Source organism: Diorhabda sublineata, chromosome 8 (assembly GCF_026230105.1).
Source record: "Diorhabda sublineata isolate icDioSubl1.1 chromosome 8, icDioSubl1.1, whole genome shotgun sequence".
Lineage (NCBI taxonomy): Eukaryota > Metazoa > Arthropoda > Insecta > Coleoptera > Chrysomelidae > Diorhabda > Diorhabda sublineata.
Window position 1 is genome coordinate 18729546 of NC_079481.1, and position 22574 is coordinate 18752119.

At 30.7% G+C, this 22574-nt stretch overlaps 3 protein-coding genes across 3 annotated transcripts; 2 read left to right on the forward strand and 1 right to left on the reverse strand.

Annotated features, from left to right (window-relative positions):
- Positions 1-583: 583 nt before the first annotated feature.
- On the reverse strand, positions 584-12646 carry LOC130447742 (alpha-ketoglutarate-dependent dioxygenase alkB homolog 7, mitochondrial). The gene is made up of 4 exons (XM_056784723.1): positions 12507-12646; positions 12041-12234; positions 11754-11927; positions 584-918 (listed from the first exon to the last, which is right to left on the reverse strand). The coding sequence occupies exons 1-4, from the start codon at positions 12595-12597 to the stop codon at positions 658-660; spliced, it is 720 nt and encodes a 239-aa protein (XP_056640701.1). The 5' UTR covers positions 12598-12646; the 3' UTR covers positions 584-657.
- A 17-nt stretch (positions 12647-12663) lies between these two features.
- Positions 12664-13711, forward strand: LOC130447743 (peptidyl-tRNA hydrolase 2, mitochondrial-like). Its single transcript, XM_056784724.1, has 3 exons — positions 12664-13112; positions 13171-13333; positions 13411-13711. Exons 1-3 carry the CDS (start codon positions 12966-12968, stop codon positions 13614-13616), a joined length of 516 nt encoding a protein of 171 aa, XP_056640702.1. The 5' UTR covers positions 12664-12965; the 3' UTR covers positions 13617-13711.
- Positions 13712-13829: 118 nt separating this feature from the next.
- LOC130447744 (zinc finger SWIM domain-containing protein 7-like) lies at positions 13830-15752 on the forward strand. Its single transcript, XM_056784725.1, has 2 exons — positions 13830-13969; positions 14735-15752. Exons 1-2 carry the CDS (start codon positions 13885-13887, stop codon positions 15085-15087), a joined length of 438 nt encoding a protein of 145 aa, XP_056640703.1. The 5' UTR covers positions 13830-13884; the 3' UTR covers positions 15088-15752.
- Positions 15753-22574: the final 6822 nt, after the last annotated feature.

Sequence of the window (22574 nt, forward strand, 5' to 3'; positions counted from 1 at the left end):
TATTGTGCCATAGTGTGTATGAGAAGACATGTCGACGTCCTGACAAGACCTAAGTAAGTCAAAACTGATCGATAGATTACGCTTCCCTCTTAGAATTGCTAGTCATCGACAGACGTAGGCGTCACGGATGTAGTTCAATATTCGTCGCGCCATATAGGCAGAAAAATAATTGTTTTTAAGCCGTGAGGGTGAAATTGAATTGAATTTTGACGTTTTTCCGAATAACTGTCAACTTGTTTGCCCCTTGTCGTACGCTACTTTCATAATCAATACTATTCTTTTAACATATTATTATTATATATTAAATCTTTAAATTTTTCTTTTTAAAAACAAAATTACAATTATACTTGTATAAAGTAACGTTTGAACAAAGAATGAGAAATGAAAATAATTTCAGATTTTATTATTGTCCGTGTTTCCATGCAGCCATCACAATTATTATAAGCGTCAGCTGTTCCTTCATACGTAATTAGCTGAAAAAGATTTCTATCCCTATCACACTTCTCACGATCACTTCACCTACCTAAATAAATTATAGATCGGAGCCTCATTGGTCTTCTCATTTACTAAATAAAACAAAAAATTTATTTTGGAACTTTTTTATTCAAAGTTTAATACTTCAAAATTATAACAATTTAGAATAAATGACACTATATACTATGTTTTATAAGCTGGATCTGGTTCATTTCTACAAATCACTGATATCCTTCTATCTTTAAATATCTTCTCTCCTTTAAAAACACTACGTTCGTTACTTAATATTTCATGTGTATAATCAAATCGCGCAAAATTCTTCATTATATACAGAGATCTTCGTTTCAGTAATATATCTGCGTATAGGTTCTTATTTTTATCATTAACCAACCTCATTACACTATCTGTGAGAAGACTTAAACCAGCTATGGTGTCACCACAAAACTGAAAATAAATTTAATGAAATCGCTTCAGATATTGAATAATAGTACGAGGATGTATTGATATCTAGTTAGCCTAGACCAGTTCCATGCATAAACAAAATATTGCGTTACCATAGCAACGAACAATAACTTATTAGAAGTTTGATGTCAAAAAAGTAAACCAGAGCTATGCAATAAATTAAAAGAAAAAAGATGTTTGCCGAAATTGAGAAAATCGAAAAATTGGAGTATGGAGCAATCATCAAGTACCTCAATTTAAAAGGGTTAAGAGGTAAGCTGGTTCACGAAGATATGTTTAATACCCTTGGTGATCAATGTCCTTCGTATGCGACCGTGAAAAATTTGACTGCAAGCTTCAAAAGAGGTAAATTTTCTATTGAAGATTGATTTTTTGGATAAGAGTAGAATAATAACTGGAGATCACTATTCGACACTACTTATCACTCTACGGGAAAAAATTAAAGAGAAAAGACGCGGAAAGCTACCCAAAGGTGTTTTGTTTTTTCAGGACAACGCCACAGCACACTAATCTCTTGTTGCCATGCAAAAAATTCGTGATTTAGGGTTTGAATTACTAGAACACCCCCCTTATTCACCAGATTTGGCTCCATCCGACTATCATCTCTTTCCTCAACTGAAAAAAAGTTTAAAAGATCATAAATTTTCTTCCAATGAGAATGTAATAAAAGCTGTGGAGGTCTGGTTTGCCGAGCAAGAAGAAACATTTTTTTTTAAATGTCTAGAGACATTGCAGGTTCACTGTAATAAATGTATCCATTTAAGAGGAGAATATGTTGAGAAATAAAATATTTTGACATTGAAATTTTGTTGGGTTAAGAATTTTTCAATATATCCTCGTATATTATTCAAGAATGTACGAGACCCGTCCCATTTCAGTTGGCCCACTTAGAAAAATTCGAAATTATTAAACTTTATTTTAAAATGCCAAAAAGTAGCTGTTAGTAAAATGTTTAAACTTTTAGTTTTACGTCTAAAATAGGTTTTGGATGAATATTGTCAAATATTTTGAATGATATTTAATATGATGGAAATAGATAGGTCTTGTTGATAATAATTTTTTATGCATATTTCATTGTTTTCAAAATTGTGTTCAAAGTTTCATTAGGTCTGAAATACGCAAATAATAAAGTATGCTGTGTAAGTCATATTTTCACAAAATGTTTTTTTAAGTGACAGATTTCTGAAGTAATAAGGTGAGTATAATTTTTAAAATGGGTAGAGGAAAAGTTATTGATGAAAAAATTCGGTTAATCATAATAAACTTATTCAAAAATGGGAAAAAGAGCTCAGAAATCGCGAAAGTTGGAAACATGTCAAAATACAGTGTTCGAAATATAGTTCGCGGGTACGTGAGAAAATCGAAATTGTCAGACAAAGATAAACGATCGTTAAAAAGAATAATTCAACAAAACACTTTGTTACTTTGGAGTAATGCAGTGGGTAGGCGGGTTTCAAGATCCACATGTCACAGAGAGGCTCAAAAATTAGGATTTCGGACATACAAGGTGAATTTTGTAACACCTTGGTTTAATGCATATTTTTCTAAATTTAAATTTTCTTTACATAGGCCAAGGAAAAGCCATTATTGACTCAAATCAAAAAGAAAAATAGACTTAAATGGGCCAAAGAGCATAAAAATTGGAATTTTGAACAATGGAGTTGTATACATTGGAGTGATGAGTCTCGTTTTGAAGTTTGCGTGGTTGACTATCGAAGTAGAGTTATTCAATAACAAAATGAAGCTTTTCATCCAGATTGTTTGAAGCGGAAAATAAAATTTCCGGCATCTGTTATGGTCGATATCTGCAAGAGGAGTGGGAAAACTGCATTTCATAAACGGAATTGTCAATACCGAAAAGTACCTGAATATTTTAGAATTATTATTGCCAACAAGAGAAGTAACTTTAATCACTAGGAAAGCCTTTATTTTTGAGTAAGATAAAGCAGCAGGCCATAAGTCAAAAAAAGGGCTTAAAATGATTCTCAGACAACAATATTCCACTTTTAGAGTGGATTTCAAGTAGTCTAGATTTATCACCAATAGAAACAGTTTAGCATGAAATGAAAAAGCAGTTGCGTGCAAATCCAGCTAGAACTGTCATGGAATTAAACGAAATACTACAAGAAATTTGGGATGATTTTACTTCCGAATACTGCCAGAATTTAATTCTAACAAATATTTTATACAATATACAGGGTGTTTCTATATTCGATCGACAACGCTTTACCACAAAGAAATCTCAATAAATGATTCATTTTGATCTAGGGATACGAAATAAAAAGTTTGCCATAAATCAAGAACGCCTTTAAATTTATTTTTTCAAATTGGTGACCAATATGCTCCTTATTAGAGTAATATTTTGACATAAAAAAACTTTGGAAAAATTTAACCAGTAGCGCGCTGTCAGGGTTAGTTGTCACTTTGATCCCCCTATTTTTTACGCCATCGGAGCAAACTCTTTTTTTAATTTTGTTTTAAAGTGCCTGAATATAGAAATATCCTATATTATTGGTCATTTAAACATAGTACATAGTTACCGAAAATTATAATAATCTTGTAATGAATCCATAATCCATAATAATCAAAATCTATGTATTTGTTTAACAAATATTGGGTATCCAATGTTACAAGAGGATGGTATTTATTTATATTTATTAATAATCTCTGTTGCAAGTTCAAAATTCATATAATGTCCAGCAATAAATATAATGAGGGAACTTCAGGTGGTGTTAATTGAAGAAGAGACACTTTTTTAACATAATGTAACTTAAAATATTAAAACACTAAGAAATCTAAACACACAATAATGTTGACAAGTTTGAGAATTTCGAAAAACTTTATGGCCAATTTTATGAGCCGAAAGGATGAAATAATAATAGTAATTTTAAATCAAACTCAATAAGAAATGATTACAATAATCAGTATAATAATAATAAATCAATAAACAACTATCATTATAATAATAACAATTATAACAGAAATCAATTCAATTACCGATGAAATGATAATTATAATCAGTACAATAATTTTCCTGGTCAACCAATCAATATAAATCCTTCACCACAACAATTTCGTAATTATCCAACCAATGATCAGGTGTTTGTTCCGAGAAAAAATGTTTTCCGATGAAACAAAATACCTATGCATAAATTACCTAATCCAGAACCGATGTCTACGACATCGAAAAATCAAAAAGGAAAAATAGATAAATGGCTGTTTGTAACTCTTGATTCCGATGATGAAGAAAGATATGATAATGCAATAAATATTTTACAACAAAATTAAAAATAAATAATTCAAGAAGTGAATATGCAAATATCATTACATAAAAAATTAATAGATCATTATAATAAATCGATAACGACTTTATTGCTTAACTAGCAAAAACTTGGAAAATGAATAATTTAGAAAAATTTCATAAGTGGTTATAAAATAATTTCATTACATTTCATATTACAATTTCGTAAATTAATCTGGATTGTCAAAATCTAATCACATTAATTTATAATATTGAAAACGCAATTAAATTTTCCAACTTAAATACAATTCTAGTCAAGAAATTTTAGAAATGATAAAATATTTATGAATTATTTATAAAGAAGAACAAATTCCAAGATAAAGTAAAATTCTGACATATTATCTCTTTCTGGGCTCAAGTAACCTTTTCCAAGTCCAAAATTATCTTTGCTAAAATCCAAAACTACAAAACTACTTCATTTATTATCCAAAATCAAACAATAATTATTTCTTCACAACCCTACTTGGCTAAAATTCCAGAAGAAGTTAACTTAAAGAAGAAAGTCCTAATTTGGAAGAAAAATATTATTGCAAAGAAAAATTTAAACTCAAAGACAATTGTACTATAGAACTGTTAAATGGCCGCTCTCCTACAAACTGTTAAGTGATTTATGTAAACTTTCAATAAACTAGTGACAAATTCAGAAACTAAAGCGTTATCCAAATGTGCTGTGGACCGTTACTTAAAAATAAAAAATCTATAATTCGAGAAAACTATAAAATTCAAGTAGAAAATGAAATCTTTTCAGCCAAATACACAAATGAAAAAAGGAAAGTCAATAATTTTGCCAAAATTAAATTTTAAATAGTCAAATGTATAAGACACTTAAGTGAAAATGTTTTGAAAAACTTTACGAAATTGATAAAGTTACTAAAAACATAAAACCAATTCAAGAAATAGGAAATCACGTAGGTTAAGCTAGCAGAAAAAACAACATTTAGAATGCGCTGCCCTTACGTGTCAAGTTGGCAGAGCATTACTCGAAAAAAAAATTTACGAGTAAGATCCTTGTAAAGGAATTTCGTGCTTTTCACGTGCTACTCATGTGTTGAATTATAAAAATTTTTACTTAATTATTTTTTCTAAAAACATTACGGATACGTGTTTACAGAGAATAAAAAAAAGACTTTAAATGATCATACATGGAAAAAGCGAAAAGCATATAAAAAGCACGTAATTCTTGTACACTTCGCATTTCGACACGAGTCATTCCTAATATAATGGCCCCTGCTCACCATACGCAAATAGGCAGAATCGCCAAAATTTCCTATTTAACGAGCACATAAAGAACACGTAATTTATAAGTAAATTGTTTTTTGTTGCGATATTTTATTAAGCTAGTTTTCTGCTAGCTTGGCGGAAATATGTAAATTTGAATGTTTTCAGAAAAAAAAATTAGGTAAAATTTTTTAATTCAACACATGAGTAGCACGTAATTCCTATGCAAAGATCTTTCTCGTAATTTTGTTTTTTTCGAATAATGCTCTGCCAACTTGACACGTATGGGTAGCGCATTCTAAATTTTGCTTTTCTAGAAAATCTATAAGAGCACAAAATTTGTAAATCCAGCACATAATTAGCACATAAAAAACACTTAATTCCTGAATATATCTAATACAGTTCTTCAAAATTAACTCTGCTAGCTTAATCTACGTTAGGAAATACACAATTGTACTATTTGCAATAATAATAATATATTGTATTAATTATTTTAACATTTTGGTTAATTCGAAAATTCAAAGGAAGATTTTTAAGAAAGCTGAAGATTGAAGAAAAGAAGAAAGAAAAATTCGAAATTGAAGAAGGAGGACAGGACTTCAAAAATATTTTTCATTCTTAGGGATGGAGGAGTGACATCTAGAAAAACCCGAACTACTTTGAAAATTAATACGCAAATTTCATAACTCGTACTTTATCAGCATTTATTTTATTAAAAATAGGAATTGTTGTAAACACCTTTCAATGAATTTTGTTAAATCGAGCGTTGAGATTAATTAAGTTCACTCAACACTTGTCACTTGTGTTTTTATTGTGAATAAAATTTTTTAGAAATAAAGTTTAGAAAGTTCAATATATAATTCCCGATAGAATTTTTTTTCATGTTGACTGAATAATTTGAAATAAAAAACACACAAATATAAATTCCAGAATGTTTGGAAGCTGCTGAATTTTGTGGGGTCCGAAGAGCGCACAAGCACATTTAGAAAACATTTCGTGCATCTAGCGCACACTACCTGTGTCGATTCCGAAAGATCGTTTCGACGAGCGCACATGAAAATTTAATCTGCCGAAGTAAGTCCTAGAGATTGGCAAACATACGAACTTTCGAATAATTATTATTATCATTATCATTAACATGACACTATCAAGTCAATACGAAAAATCATCAGCAACATCTAAGATTTTCCAAAATGAGCAAATGTTCAATATTATATAAAATAATGAACAAAAATTGATAGAAAAAATTATTTTTTCTAAGAATGAGTGCATTTTTGATAATAATTGAAAAATGGCGTATTTTGAATTTTTCACAAAAAAGCCTTTTAATTTAAGGATGGTTAGGTTGGGGTAGGTTAGGTTAGCTTAAGTTAGGTTAGGTTGGGTTAGGTTAGGAGACTATGACTATAATCACATTGATAAGAAAGTATTAATTCTTTGTTACTCTGTTGTTAACTCTTTTACAATTTTCCTTCTTTTATTCACGGTAATAAACATTTCAAGCTAAATACAGGGATTGAAGATACAGTTGACTTTCGTTAATTCAAACCTGCGATAATTCGAACCTCTCAATCATTGAAAGTTATCACGAGTTCCCTACAAAGAGGCAGAAAGATTGTAAGTCCATTTTACGACAAGTTCAAACCTGTATCAACGTACACGAGCCTTTGTTTCTGTTATAATTAGTTTGACTATTTGACACACACACTTCTCACGAATGGGTTTGTTTAGTTATCATTCAGTACTCTTTCGTTGGTATACAAATAAAAAATTTGTCTTAGTTATGAGCCCTAGAAAGTATGTTTGACGATTGCTAAAAAGAAGAAGTTAATCGAAAAAGTAGAAGAAGGTGAGAAGAAAAGTGATGTTGCAAAAGAATTCAAAATTCTTCCGAGTACTCTCACAACCATAAGGACAAGGAGAAAATTAATGCTGCTCAAACTGCTGGAGTACGGAAAAGAACTACTAAAGGTGAATTTCCTCGTTTGGAAGAAAGCCTGGTCATTTAGTTAAGACAGTGTAAAGGACAAAAATTGTCTATTAGCGGAAACTTGTTGAAGGAAAAAGCAAGAGTTGACGTCTACTCTAAGCATCAAAAACTTTGCGACAAGTGAAGGATGGCTTACAAATTTCAAAAAGAGAAATGTAGTTGTTTAAAAAAGTATGTGGGGAAAGTGGAAGTGTTGATGATGCAGTTTGCTTCCTACTGATTATCGTGCTAATAAAAAAGCTTGGATGATGAGAGAACTTTTTAACAATTGGCTTTTAACAGTTAATGGAGACATGAAACGACAAAAGCGGTAAATTTTACTATTTTTAGACAATTGCATTGTCCACAGCAGCCCTCCTACATTGTCCAACGTTGAACTCTACTTTCCGCCAAATACAACTTCCAAATTGCTACCATTCGACCAAGGGATCATCCATAATTTTAAGTCGATTATCGCAAAGAAATTATTAATCTCGTTTTAGAATGTTTCGACAAGCAGCTAACTGCAAATATCACGGTTCTGACAGCTATTTTACTGATTGACAAGGTATGGAGAGCTGTAACACCCCTAGCGATTCTCAACTGCTTAAAAAAATCAGATTTCTTAAAAGATCTTCCAATACTTAAGGATGATGAAGAACCAGCAATAGAACATTTCCTTAACTGATGGCGAAATTCTATCTGCGACAGATACGAATGAAAAAAGTAACGATTAAGATGAGGACGATACATCCCTTTGGGACAGATATCAGTTAAGGAAGTAAGATCCTCATTCGATATCTTACAAAGCTTCTGTCTACAAAACGAAAATGATGAAAAATCATTTCAGGCAAACCAGTATAACAGAGAGAAAGATTAATTAATTCACATTATGAATACATGTATGTATACGAATGTACCTCTAAACTTTTGACATTGTTATAGAATAGCAGTTAATAAATAATAAGTGATCATTACTTAATGATTCGAAGTTTTATTTATTTTCTGTCACAAATTTCGAACCATTTGGTATTTCAAACACTCGATAATTCGTAATATATTATAAGAGTCCCTCGAGTTTCGAATTAACTAGAGTCGACTGTACTGTCTTTACACCCTCTTGCGCCCTGCTATATAATCTGTGCGCTCGAACCACCGACCACTCGAATCACGTGCGCATTCGCTGAATTTATATATTGCAGCTTTGCCTCACATCGTAGTCAATGGAGTATAATATTAAATTAGTTTCAAAAGATCTAAAGGATATGAGTTTTTAGGAAAAAGTTTGAAGTTTTTTACTACATTAAATATTGGATTAGAAATACCAGGACACTTTTGAATTGAATTATTCTTAGTACTATGTGGGTGATATAAATATAAACTTATAATTAAGATTAGTTGTTTCTTAATCTAAAATTTTGGCATTTTAATTTTAATTTTAAAATCCAATTAATGTTGATAATTTTTCACCTAAGCTATTCTCAATTAGAATTGATAAGTATGGTAATATTAATTTCCAATTTTTTTATCTGATGATGACATTCTTTCCATGATCAAATGAGATTATTTTGTTTTCGACACGAGTTCATAGGATCCTGTTTAATTTTGATCTAAGCTGTCTATCATTTAATAATTTCAGTATTTTATCAATTTAATCTTCTGACTTCATAGTAATAGTTTTATTAGATTTATCTGCTTTCAATACTTTGAGATGTTTGTTTTGTTGAACAAGTTCTTTGGTTTTAGTTATATGTATTTCGAAATTCAATATGGCCCTATTGTTTTCTATTTTTAAATTTATTTTCAAAGTTGGCCATAACATTACAAACCTGAGATTCCAATTCATATTTAGTTTCATTATACCGATGATGCTGTATTTAATATTGCATAAAATACTTCTTTGTCAATACAAATATTTAGTGCAAATAGGCACCTAAAGATACTCATTCACTTCCACCAAGCACTCTGTTCATACTACCACTATACCAACACAATTACATTGTCTGATACTCATTTTGATGGCCAGGTCTTTAGAGAATGAAAATACTATTAAACTCATTAACTTAACCCATCTATTTATACCAACTTCTCTCACCAATATACTCACTCTTGTGAAAAATAATTCCAGTGGGAAACCTCTTCAGGATATTTCACATTCACTCTTCAACTATTATACTATAGAGTTAATAGACCCTTTGTCCCTATTTAAAGTAAACTCAAATGCATCCAAGAATTTGTTATTGGACACATTTTTTAACAATTTCACATTAATTATGTAATCTTTCAACCAGAAATTAACGCACCTCTTAGTCTGCCCAACACAATCATTACAGATAATTTCATAAATACCACTCTTGTGAAAATCCGGTATTTTATCCTTGGAATTTCCGAAACAATTGTTTCAATGAATTGCTGGATATACAAAACACTTTGGTAAAGATTCCTTCCAATGAAATAGGTGGTTTCACAAACAGGATTCTTAAACCTATGAAGTTTAATTAACCTATTTACAATTCTCTTATCATAACCATTGAGTACAGCCTCATCCTCAAAAAAATCCTATTCTTATTGCACCATTCGATTTTAGTGGAAAATGAATTAAACAATGTACCAGGAACTGGAAACTAGCCATCTTATGTCGGATGCAATGGAAAGAATCAGCCAGGATGTACCTACACAAAGCGGTGTTTTTCCTAAACACATCAAATTGTAGCCTAGTACTATTCTTAATTATTAAAGTAGCTAGTACTTTGTACAGATACCCCAATGTGTGCAGGATCGGCACGGCACGTTGTTATATAATAATTAGCTTACATTGAATGAGATTAAAATTTCCCATCATTAATTTCGATATTATTCATTTTATGCATAAATTCTAGCAGCTTCTTCACTGAAAAACTCTGATTAGATGGATAAGTTTTCAAACTCTTTTGAAAATCATTTGGAAATATTATGACTTGGTGTACAAATTGTTGAAGCATTAGTTCTCATTGCCCTCCTAGGTTTGTGAATTTTAGGAAGATATAGAGTTTTGATATTGTTGGATTACTAATAGTTCAACCATAAACGGTAATATAGCTGTTCTTTCTTCTAGTTTATAAAATTAATTTTTCTATTGGAAATAGTTTTGCTCCATACATATTTCCATTAATTGTAAATTTTATTCTATTATATCATTTCCACAATTATTAGGATTCAGTACTCAAGATATATCGAGTACTAGTGACAAGGTTCTAGTGCAGTGGCAAACAGTGAATTTTAAAGAAAAAGTGGCAATTAATGATAGAAGCATGAAAATTGGTATGTTGGGCAGTGATGCGAAAAGAAAATTTTAGAGATCGGAAGCTCCTCGAAATTCACCATAGAAGGGGCAGGGGGTGGATTAGGAAAAATTGTGACTCCTTGAATGCTAAACAAAATTTAGTAAAAGGCTCAATAACAAACTCATTCTTCGAGGTCTCTAGTCACCATATCTACTATTTGTAATGCTTCAAAATTCCTCACATTTTGTACAGAGAAGAAAATATTTAAAAAACGTATAAAAAACATATTAAAATGTCATATTTGACCTCTACTACTCGAATATTGTATTGAAAATTCGATCCTGAAAAATGTATTTGGTCTATTTTAACGTATTTTTCACAAAAATCGGAAAATGGGGAAATTTTCAATTTGAAATTTTGGGCACTTCTCAAGGTCGTATCTTGAAAGTAATGATATATTGTATATATGTAAAATCAACCATAAGAACGTCACAATTGCTAACCCCACTTTTTGATGGGGGGTAACCACAAAGATCCACCCCCTGCCCCTCCTATGGCGAATTTCGAGGGGCTTCCGATCTCTAAAATTTTCTTTTGGCATCACTGCCCAACAGACCAATTTTCTTGCTTATATCATTAATTGCCACTTTTTTGCAGTTTGCCACTGCACTATTTACAATACTCATTAAACCAGAGAGTTTTTCAGTGAAGAATTTGTTAGAATGTATCAATAAAGTAAAGACAGAAGTTAAAGATTTGGAAATTTTAATCTCCTTTGATGTTAACTCATTATATCCCAGCACGCCGATTTCCCAGACCTTGGGATAGTAATATTGTAAACAGTGTGTTCAGTATGAATATCATCAACATTTCAAGATATTCCAACTCAATTTTCTTAATATTTTTTCTGTACATTTTTAAAAAAATAATTCAGCTCTTTATTGACATTTTTCTTGAAATTTTTGTAAAATGTTATCAGTAATTAGTTTACTGATTTTACTGATTAGAGTAGTGGATTTGATGATAAATATTTCTATGATTTGAAAAGTAACAACAAAACACATACTCTCACAGCATCAATATGTGGCTTAATATATCCATTTTTATCCAAATCCAAGATATGTACAAACCTAAGTTGAGCTACATTTGGAGGAAATGCAAGTTTCCTTACTCTATTGAGAATTTCGGTATTGGTCTCATTCCATTTTAATCTTTCAGTTTCCCGAAACCCATGAATAGCCTAGAATTGGAAATAAATCATTAAATAATCAAATAAACTAATACAACTAAAATATCATAAAAATATTTGTGGGGTAGAATATTTAACTTAATTTTAATTACCTAAGTACTTACGTTATCCCAATGATCAAATTCATATCGCATTTTTCTAAGGTAGGGCTCTATTTCAGCCAAAATCGAATTTTCGTCATTTTCAGATAAAAAGTTTGGAATTACGGCCATACTATTTATTAAATTATTAGCTAAATCTACATTTTCTTCAGTTAATTCGGGACACAGAGCAATGTAGGATGGTATATCATTCAGTACTAAGAAACAACTTAGAGTCAAATGCGATAATAGATATTAATATCTTCTATGAAATTCAAACAACTTGATTGAACTTATTGAAAATCTAAATAATTTCTTTTTTGATAAAATATTTTTGATTTTATATCTCTTTGATAGAAAGTTTAAACAAGTAAAAATTGATGTTTTCAATTAAAATCAAGAATATTCATCAAGAAAAACATATAAAAAGATCTAAGAAATAAAGAGTTGAAGAAATTTGAACAATTTAAAAATTGATTATATATCTCACCAGAACGATTTCCCTGTAAAAGGGAATTAAAGCGCAAATGTTGATAGCAGTGAAAAAGCTTTAAATAGTTTCTGAAAAAGGAAACTTGCATATTTTGAAAAATTTATAAATATTATCTACTTTAACATATAGAATTTTTAACTTTTGAACTTGAGAGGTTAAATGCTCATTCTTCTTTTTTTAGTATGTCCCCGTAATAATTTTCAGAACCGTAAGCTATTTTGATTTCAATCTTAGCTAATTGTTTGCTCTGCTCTTCATACTGTTTATTCTGATCCAATGATTATAACATAAGGTGTTTTTTGAAGATTGTTAGAGAAACAACTAAACACATATTTCCATCCATTATGCAAACAGCTAGTAGATTATTTGTATTACACCTAACAGAAGACGAAGTTTCTTTTCCGATTGAATAGATTGGAACATTAGTCACAATATCTAAATATTTAAGATAGAAATATGGGAATAATTACCAGTAGTTCATTAACAATTTTTAGTGCAGGAATAGGAATTGGAGTAACTTCAGCTTATTTTATTTTAAGATTTAAACCAAAACATAGATCCAGTGAGGATATATGGAAAAATGAAATGGAGGAAAGATATGAGGTTAGAAAAATGTTTGAAGTGAGTTTTAATTATGTTGTTCATTTTAGAATAATTTTAGTTTGAGGATCCCAAAGATGAATATAGGTTAATAATGGGTGTACGAAATGATTTAAAAATGCAAAAAGGAAAAGTAGCAGCACAATGTGGACATGCAGCAGTAGCTGCATATGCCAAATGTCTCAAAGAACGACCAATTCTTTTAAAAAAGTGGCTAAGATATGGTAAGTTGTATTAAAATGCTCTATGTGCTCCAAACTAAAATTAGTTGCAAATTCTTATGCTATTTTTAACTTTATAGGAGGTACAAAGATAGCAGTCCGCGTAGATTCTGAAGAAGAACTACTAACATTACATAAAGCAGCACAGGTGGAGAATATTTTATCTAGTATCATAAGAGACGCTGGCCAAACACAGGTTGCTCCTGGATCCAGGACAGTAATTGCTATAGGTCCAGCACCCAAAAGTGCCTTGGATAAAGTGACAGGGCACTTGAAATTATATTAGTACAAACATTGACTGATATGTCATAGATAATAATTCGTGGAAAATGTATTGATGGCATTTTTTCAAATGAATTTGAAATAAAATCTGTGATATAATATCTGATTTTTTGATAAGCTCGCTAATAGTTCTGAAAACTAAGTTGCCGACCCTAGCAATGCTAGACACAACATTTACTGAAAAGTGAGGTTATGAAAATTCAAATGTCTGAAAAATCATATATTGAATAGTATTAAATATATGTCGGAGATATGGACTATGATAATTTATTATGAATTTAGAACCAAGCTTTGTTCCAAACCTAGCATTTGATTATTTAAAAGAAGTGGAAATATCCTATTCAGTGACAGGATGCTGTAAGCTAAATAATTTAGATACTTTCATTAGGTTTCATACTGCATACAAATAAGCAATTTGAAAAAGCCGCTGATCTACGTCAAGTGACTATGGGGTAAATAGTTGATTTTTTCTTAAAGCGTATAATAATATCTATATTATTTTCGGCAGTAATGGTCACCCATTGTACTAGTAACAAAATAATGAGAAACGATAGCAATGTCTTATGGGCATTGTAACTAATTAGGCAGGAACTGCCATTTCATTTTTATTTACTTTGATGTTTGTCAGTTTTGAAAAGTGTATTGTAAAAATGCCTCAAGAAGAAGAATTTCAATGTATTATTTTTACGCTTGAAGAAAAAATAGTATATATCACTTGGGCAGAAGACCCATTATATGTGTCTCAGTTTGCACAGCCTCGACTAACACCTTGGCAGTGCAAGAATCTGGGCTCAACAATAATTATAGCTTTCTACTCCTAGTAACATAATGTAGTGAGAGTGGTTTTGTTTTGACTTTTTTTTTGTTTTTGTTGGCGTTAGAAAGAATCCCTAGATACATTTTAGATCTGTTTCAGTGAAACTAATGCAAATAAAGTTGAGTATTTTCGAAGTTTGTTTCCTAAATATGCAAAGTAAGCTTTCAAGCAACTTACAAAATTTAAGAAACTTTTATTTGTTTTGTACTTAAATTAAGGGAGTTTTTTGGACATTAGTTTTTATCTTTGCATTCAAGTTTATGAAACATAAGTGAATACTTTTTAAGTATATTTATTATTTTCAGTTAGTGAACAAGATCTGGAAGTTTTTCATTCATTTTTTGGAGAACATTTAGTAGATGCTACAGAACTATTGGAGAAATGCAAAATTATAAAATATAGTCTTACTGATAACTCAAGGAGCATATTTAAAATAATTACTAAACATGAGCAGTATTCCATATTTGACAACATCAATTTTTGTAACTGTAGTATTTTCCGTTTACAAGTCTTAGAGTTGAGGAATGCTATAACATGTAAGCACATTTTGGCCGTGAAGTTAGGTGAAATAACAGGTCATGTAGTTAAAGAAACTATTACTGGATCTCAGTTGGTGGATTTTTTAAATGAGCAATTAAATTGTCTCGACGGGGAATAGTTTCACTTGTTAATATATTTATTTTAAATTGAATAATAATTAAATTTATTATGACTTTATCATAAGATATTCAAGATTGAAGATTTACCCAGATAATTAATTGAATGCCACATACTAAGAATGATACATCAAAAGGTTTATTGAAGCTTGGAAACATAGGGGTAAATTTTAATTAATTATAACATATTGGCATCCATTAATCACTATAAGTTATGTTTCAAAACATTTCATATCTGCTAAATCATTATGAATTGTAGTTCCAGTCAGTGAATCATCCCCCTCGATTAAATTTAGCTGTGAAGATCAGACTATTGAAGCTGCTGCTACTAAATTGTCTATAAGTGTGCAATCACATTTGTGCTTATACATTCTACCATAAGTTACAACATAAATATTTTTGACAAAATTATCTATATGCCAATTTCAAAAGATCTTTTAAGACTTAAAATCAGACAAATCTATTATAACTATTTTTGTTGCATCAAATATTATAATGATAAAATTTTGAAGTCAGTAAATTAATAGCTTCTGTCCCAAACTTTGTTAATTAGGAAGAGAAAACCTTATATTAATTTAGTGGCTTACATCGGGGCACTCGGATTAACGAATTTCAGTACGTAGGCCATCTAAACGTTATAGACAAACAAATATATGGTTCACATTAACAAGGTTTCAATTTGCATTTTTATTTTTCAATGTGGGTCTTACTAATATGAATGAGAATTAAGTTACAACTTGAGTACTACATTTGTGAATTATTTTTACACAGAAACAACCGCCATCTGGTAAAAGTATTTAATATATAATAATATATAATATTAATTATATATTATTATTTATCAACATATTTATCTTGACTATTAACAATGTAGTTTCCTAATTATTTATTAACATATCCTAGTTAGGTTGATTTTTTTATATTTGTATTTAAAGAATCCTATTATTAAACTTATATTATTTGCATTATTATATGTTTTACTTCAAAAACTAATTTATTGAATATATCCCTGGCTTACAAGAACAACGACACATCTCAAAACTATAGTCTTGTTGAGGATGTTCTATTATATATCTTACACTGTAATAATTTAGTGTCGGTTTTACCTTTACCATCAGAGTTCAAAATAACACACTATCAAACTCAAATAAAAAAATGGAATTTAATTGCGTATTAGGATATTAATTATGATTTCATTCATTATTCCCGAGACAATAATCATGATATGGTGAGTTATGTCATGGTTGCTTAGCAATAAAGCAATCGAATTTGCCATAATACGAATAAAATACAAACAAAATAAAACTTTTATTATAATAAAACTCGTGGAAAGCGAGGACAAATACATAATATAAGAAAGCTTTGGTGTAGAGCAGTCTTGGGAATAAACTATAAGTAAACTTAACCAATAAAATGAAAAGAAAATAAACTGAGTATTGCTGGAGAGAATCTGAGATTTTCACAAAACTATCTCACAGTCCTTCATAGAACGGTCGGTAATAATTTGGAATTATATTTTTTTCTACTAATTCTAAAATTCTTTTTTTCTGCTATACCATTACGTTTTTTGTACGCTTTTGGTAAAATAAAATCATAATCCTTACTCTCAATAATTGAGTGTACACTATCACCCTTATTTTGGGTATGGCCCTTTATTAAAAATTGATTGGCAATGGTATTGATATGGTCCAACTTAGGGGCAGCGTACATTATTATGCTTATAAGAAATTTATTCTTCTGTTGGTCGCAGCAATTATCGGAATAGAAAATCACGTCCAATTTCACGCTATCTGCTAAGTCGTTGCCAAGATTTTTCAAATATTCAAAACAGGTCCCTATTTCTGTTACCTTCTCCTTAGGAATACATAGAAAAATATGAAATTATGAAACCTGAATCACACCACTAAAAAATTTATTAGATTGCAAGCGATGACAAAGTACTAGCATTGTATAAAGAATAGGATAGTAGGTTAACCTTATGAGTATATCATTTAACGAGGTGGACGCCACCAATACATGGCAGTGGAGAGTTGGCGTCCACAGTACTTCTTTTCTTACTGTAGATAATAATAGATGGCGAAAAAATTATTTAAAATATTATGTTCAACCCTTAAGCTGTGTTGTAAAATTTTTTATTTTGGGTGCCTATAGCAAAGTTGCAATTTGAGTTCATTATTGTATTGTGTTCGTTGTGTTATTATTGAGTTTCGTTGGTTGTGCATTTGGATTATTTTTTTATTTGAGAATGTTTGAACTTGGATATATAATTCATTTTTAAGGTAAGTGGATATTATTACAATTAATATACATCACTACTCTCTTAGTTAATATATTCAAATTATAAGAGACGCTAGATGTATAAATGCTACAGCTTACAATTTCGAAAAAAAACTGTATATTTAGCGAACTACTTACTAAAATGAATTTATATAATAAATAATCACTTCTTTTAAAATGTTTTAGAAATGGCTGGAAATAAGTGTGTTTATTTGAAGTGTGGACTAAGTAAGAGATCAGATCCTACAATTAAAATGTACTGATTTCCTGTGAATGACCCTAACAGATGTCAAAAATGGATCATACACTCGGGTGAATTATTCTTAATACAATTATTTTTCATAAAGGAATAAAAAATAATGAATGTGACTAAATGTTGAAACAGTAAGCTATATACATATATTTTTGTTTATGTTCCTTTTATTCTATGATTATGTTAAAAAAGAAGATTTTTTTTATCGATGATACTTTTCATAACCTGTGTATTGTATTATAAAGGTTGGCATACCATGTGTAATTTCTCTTATAATTTAAATAAAATACATAGATAAATAAAGTATTTGGATGTAAATCACGACAGGTTATGGGCCCAGAGTGTTTCTCTTTCCAATAAAAGTTTTTTTTCCATACATTGAAAGGTAATAAAGTATTTATTTTCAATACAAAAATGCCGGATGACATGGATACTTCTATGACATTGCCAAATACAGTGTATATGGGTCCTGCTGGAGTTCCTGGCATAGAGAAATTGGAAGGCCATAAAAATTATGATAACTGGAAGTTTCAAATGAAAATGGTACTTATCGATTAAGGTTTATGGAAGTGTGTTCAAGGCGAAGACAATGACCGAGATAAAGACCAAAGAGTATTAGCCAAAATAAGTCTATCTGTAAAACCAGTATGTGTTAGCCATATCCGTAGTGTTAATTCCTCTAAGGATGCATGGAATAACCTTGAAAAATCTTTTCAAAGTGCTGGACTAAGTAGACAACTTTTTTTGAAACGAATGTTATATAGAATCAGGTATGAAGATTTTCCTTCTATGAATGAATATGTAAGTGGCATGCTCTCACTTGTACATCAACTATCAGGCATCAAAGTTGCTATTGATGATAGTGAAATAGGAATGTTACTCCTAAGTGGTTTACCTGACTCATATGAAACAGTGCTGAGTGGTTATGGTGCCACTCATACCACAATAACCAGTGATGATGTCATCAAAACCTTATAAGAAGAAGATGCTCGTCGAGACTTACGAGAAGAAACATCAGCCTCTGCACTGGCTACAAAAATCTACAAAAACAAATATTGTTTGCCATGAATGTGGAAAAGAAGGACACATCAGGCCAAAATGCCCGAAATATAAAAAAAATTGAAGGGTAAATTTCCGAATACCTCAGAGAGAGATAACAATAATACTAGTCTATTAACTCCTGCTGTACTAGCTGCTGGAAGTTTCAATCAATACACATGGTATGTTGATAGTTGTGCTAGTAATCATGTCAGCTTTAATAAGGAATGGATGAAAAATTTTAATCCTGATACCGAAACTATTTTCTGTACTGCTGACAATGGAAATCTCTCGAGTAAAGGATCTGGAGACGTGGAAATTTGTTTATTCAATAAAAGGAATAACACAAGCATTGAAGGTACTGTTACTAACGTAAGATATGCGCCAAATGCTGCTGCAAATTTGCTTTCTGTAAGCAGAATGACTGAGAAGAATTATGTTCTAATTTTTAGAGAAAATGGCTTTGAAGCCTATAAATCAGATCAAATGAAAGTTAATGGAAAAATTGAATTTACTGGATCTAAAACTGGTGGAATTTATAAGTTAGATAACTTACCTAATGAAATTATAAATAATGAACATCATTCCTATCAAGACATTGTGATGCCTGCTAATCAAATTATCACAAAAGAAATCTGGCACAAGCGCCTGGGGCACATCAGTAATCAAAGTATTTCTTTGTTGAAAAATAATCTTGCTACTGGTATTGACTTTCAGGATGATGGAAAAATGAATTCTCCCTGTATTCATTGTATTGAAGCCAAACAAACAAGGAAAAGTTTCCCAAAAGGAAGAAGAAGAAGTGCCAATGAATTGTTGCAGTTGATACATACAGACTTGTGTGGTCCAATGTCGGAGCCCAGTTGGGGTGGTTCAAGGTATGTCCTCATGTTTACTGATGATTATTCTCGTAAGACATTTGTATATTTTTTGAAGCAAAAATCAGAATCACTTAGTAAATTCAAGGAATTTAAACAATTGGTAGAAAAACAAGTTGGTTCTAAAATTAAAAGATTAAGGTCAGACAATGGTACAGAGTTTTGTAATAAAAATTTCAATTATTTTCTTAAACAGGCAGAAATTATACATGAAACGACAGTACCTTATACTCCTGAATAAAATGGCATTCAAGAAAGATGTAACCGAACTGTCATTGAAAAGGCTAGAGCTTTATTATCTGAATCTGGTCTTTCTAAATCTTTTTGGGCTGAAGCAGTGTCAACAGCCGTTTATCTTAAAAACAGGAGTCCTACAAACGCTATCAGAGGTTCTACTCCTGAGCAATTATGGACTGGATCTAAGGTAGATCTCAGCCATCTCAGAATTTTTGGATGTCGTGCTTATATGCACATACCAAAACATTTTAGAGGAAAATTTGATTCAAAATCTAAACCTATGATAATGGTGGGCTATTGTGAGCATACTAAGGGATGTAGATTGCTTGATCCAAACAAACCTACAAAAATTGAAAAAGCTAGAGATGTTATATTTCTTGAAAATGTTATGCCTGGAAAGAATGTTATAACCACTGAAACAAAGAAAAAAATTTTGATTTCAGAACAGATCATTCTTCCCGAACATAGTCAAATAGACCATGTATCCAAAGTGTCTTCAGATGAAGACAAAGACACGGAAAATAATTCCATACCTGATGAGGTGGTAAACTCTTTTGAGACAAGCTCTCAAGTAAATGATAATTCAATGAATTCGTTAGAACTACCTCCAACAACTTCAGGTAGAATCAGACGTCCTCCTTTTTGGATGAAGGACTATTTACATGAACCTGACAATAGTTGCATGCAATTAATTTCTAGCAATCCACTTATAGAACCTTTAACTGTAGACGAAGCCCTAAAAACCCCTGAAAAAGACAAATGGTTGGATGCCATGAATGTTGAATATGAATCTTTCATTAATAATGATGTATGGGAGCTTGTTGATAGACCAAAAGATTCCAACATAGTGACCATTAAATGGGTTTTTAAGCTTAAAAAAGATGGCAAAAATAATCTAAGATATAAAGCACGCCTTGTGGCAAGAGGTTTTTCTCAATCATATGGGATTGACTACTTTGAGACTTTTTCTCCAGTTGCACGTAACTCCACTTTAAAATTGCTAATTGCATTATCTGTTGAATTAGACTTAATGATAGAGCATTTTGATGTCACTACTGCCTTTTTGCATGGTGAGCTCGAGGAACGGGTTTATATGGAACAGCCTGAATGTTTTATTAAAAAGGGTAGTGAGTCTAAAGTATGCCTTCTAAAAAGGGCAGTCTATGGACTAAAGCAGTCTTCGAGAGCCTGGAATAAGAAAGTAAATGAGGTTTTGAAAGAGGCAAATTACAAAAGATCTATAAATGAACCTTGTCTTTTTTCAAAGATCAACGGTAGTTCAATTGTTGTTATTGTGCTTTATGTTGATGATTTTTATATATTTCATAACAATTCCTCAGAAAAACAAGAACTGTTTGATTTGTTAAATAATAATTTTGATATTAAAGATTTAGGTGCTGCACAGAATATTCTGGGCATGAAAATTTTAAGAGACAAAGACAAAAATACTATTTATTTGACTCAATACATTATTGATATTTTGAACAAGTTTCAATTATCTGATGCAAAAGAAGTTTCTACCCCTATTGAACAAAATTTAAAGTTAAAAATGTCCGAGAATAATATTGATGTACCATACCAGAACGCCATAGGATGTCTTATGTATTTAGCTGTCAATTCAAGGCCTGATATAGCTTATGCTGTTAGCTATTTAAGCCAATTCAACAATGGACATTCATTAGAACATTGGAATGGTATAAAGAGAGTATTCCGCTATCTAAAAGCTACATCTGATTTATTGTTAACATTCAAGAAAACAAACTCTATATGCATTGAAGGCTATGTTGATGCTACTTGGGGAGATCACCAGGATGATAGACGGTCTCACACAGGCTTCATATTCAAACTAGCTGGAGGTCCTATTTCATGGGAAACCCACAAGCAGAGGACCATAGCCCTTTCATCATGTGAAGCAGAATACATGGCTGCATCTGAGGCATGTAAAGAAGCTGTTTATCTACGTCGACTTATGAGTGAAGTGCTGTGTGACACATCAAAAGCTGTTAAGCTTTTTGTTGACAACCAAAGTGCAATAAAAATTGCGGAGAACCCAATGTTTCATAACTGTACCAAACACATTGATATTCAGTTTCATTTTATTCGTGAAATGATTAATGATGCAAAAGTTAAGCTAGAGTATAAACCCTCAAATGAAATGATTGCCGATGAGCTTACGAAAGGACGGATCAAACATACACAATTTGTGAGGGATATGGGTCTCATTAGAATTTAGCTTTTTTTTATAAGTACTTTAGAATATGTATATGTATATATATCTTAAGGGGGAGTGTTGAAACAGTAAGCTATATACATATATTTTTGTTTATGTTCGTTTTGTTCTATGATTATGTTAAAAAAGAAGAAGATTTATTTTATCGATGATATACTTTTCATAACCTGTGTATTGTATTATAAAGGTTGGCCTACCACGTGTAATTTCTCTTATAATTTAAATAAAGTACATACATAAATAAAGTATTTGGATGTAAATCACGACACTAAATGACTGTTTACAAATGTTCAATACTAAACATAAGTAGGTATTCAATTATCGTCAAATAAAAGATAATTCGTCCAATAGTTTTTTCTGATAATGAGTTTATTTGTATTATGGTCGCATTGCATATTATACGAGTACTACAAATTCCATATCCATTCAATCTTATAAACTTATCAAAAGTACTTGAATCATAATTAAATTTAAACTTAGAAGCACCTTTATAGTAAAGACAAACAGAATAGAATAAAACTTTTTTGAAAATATTTCAAACTTATACCTAAACACAACTTACCGAATACAAAGGAC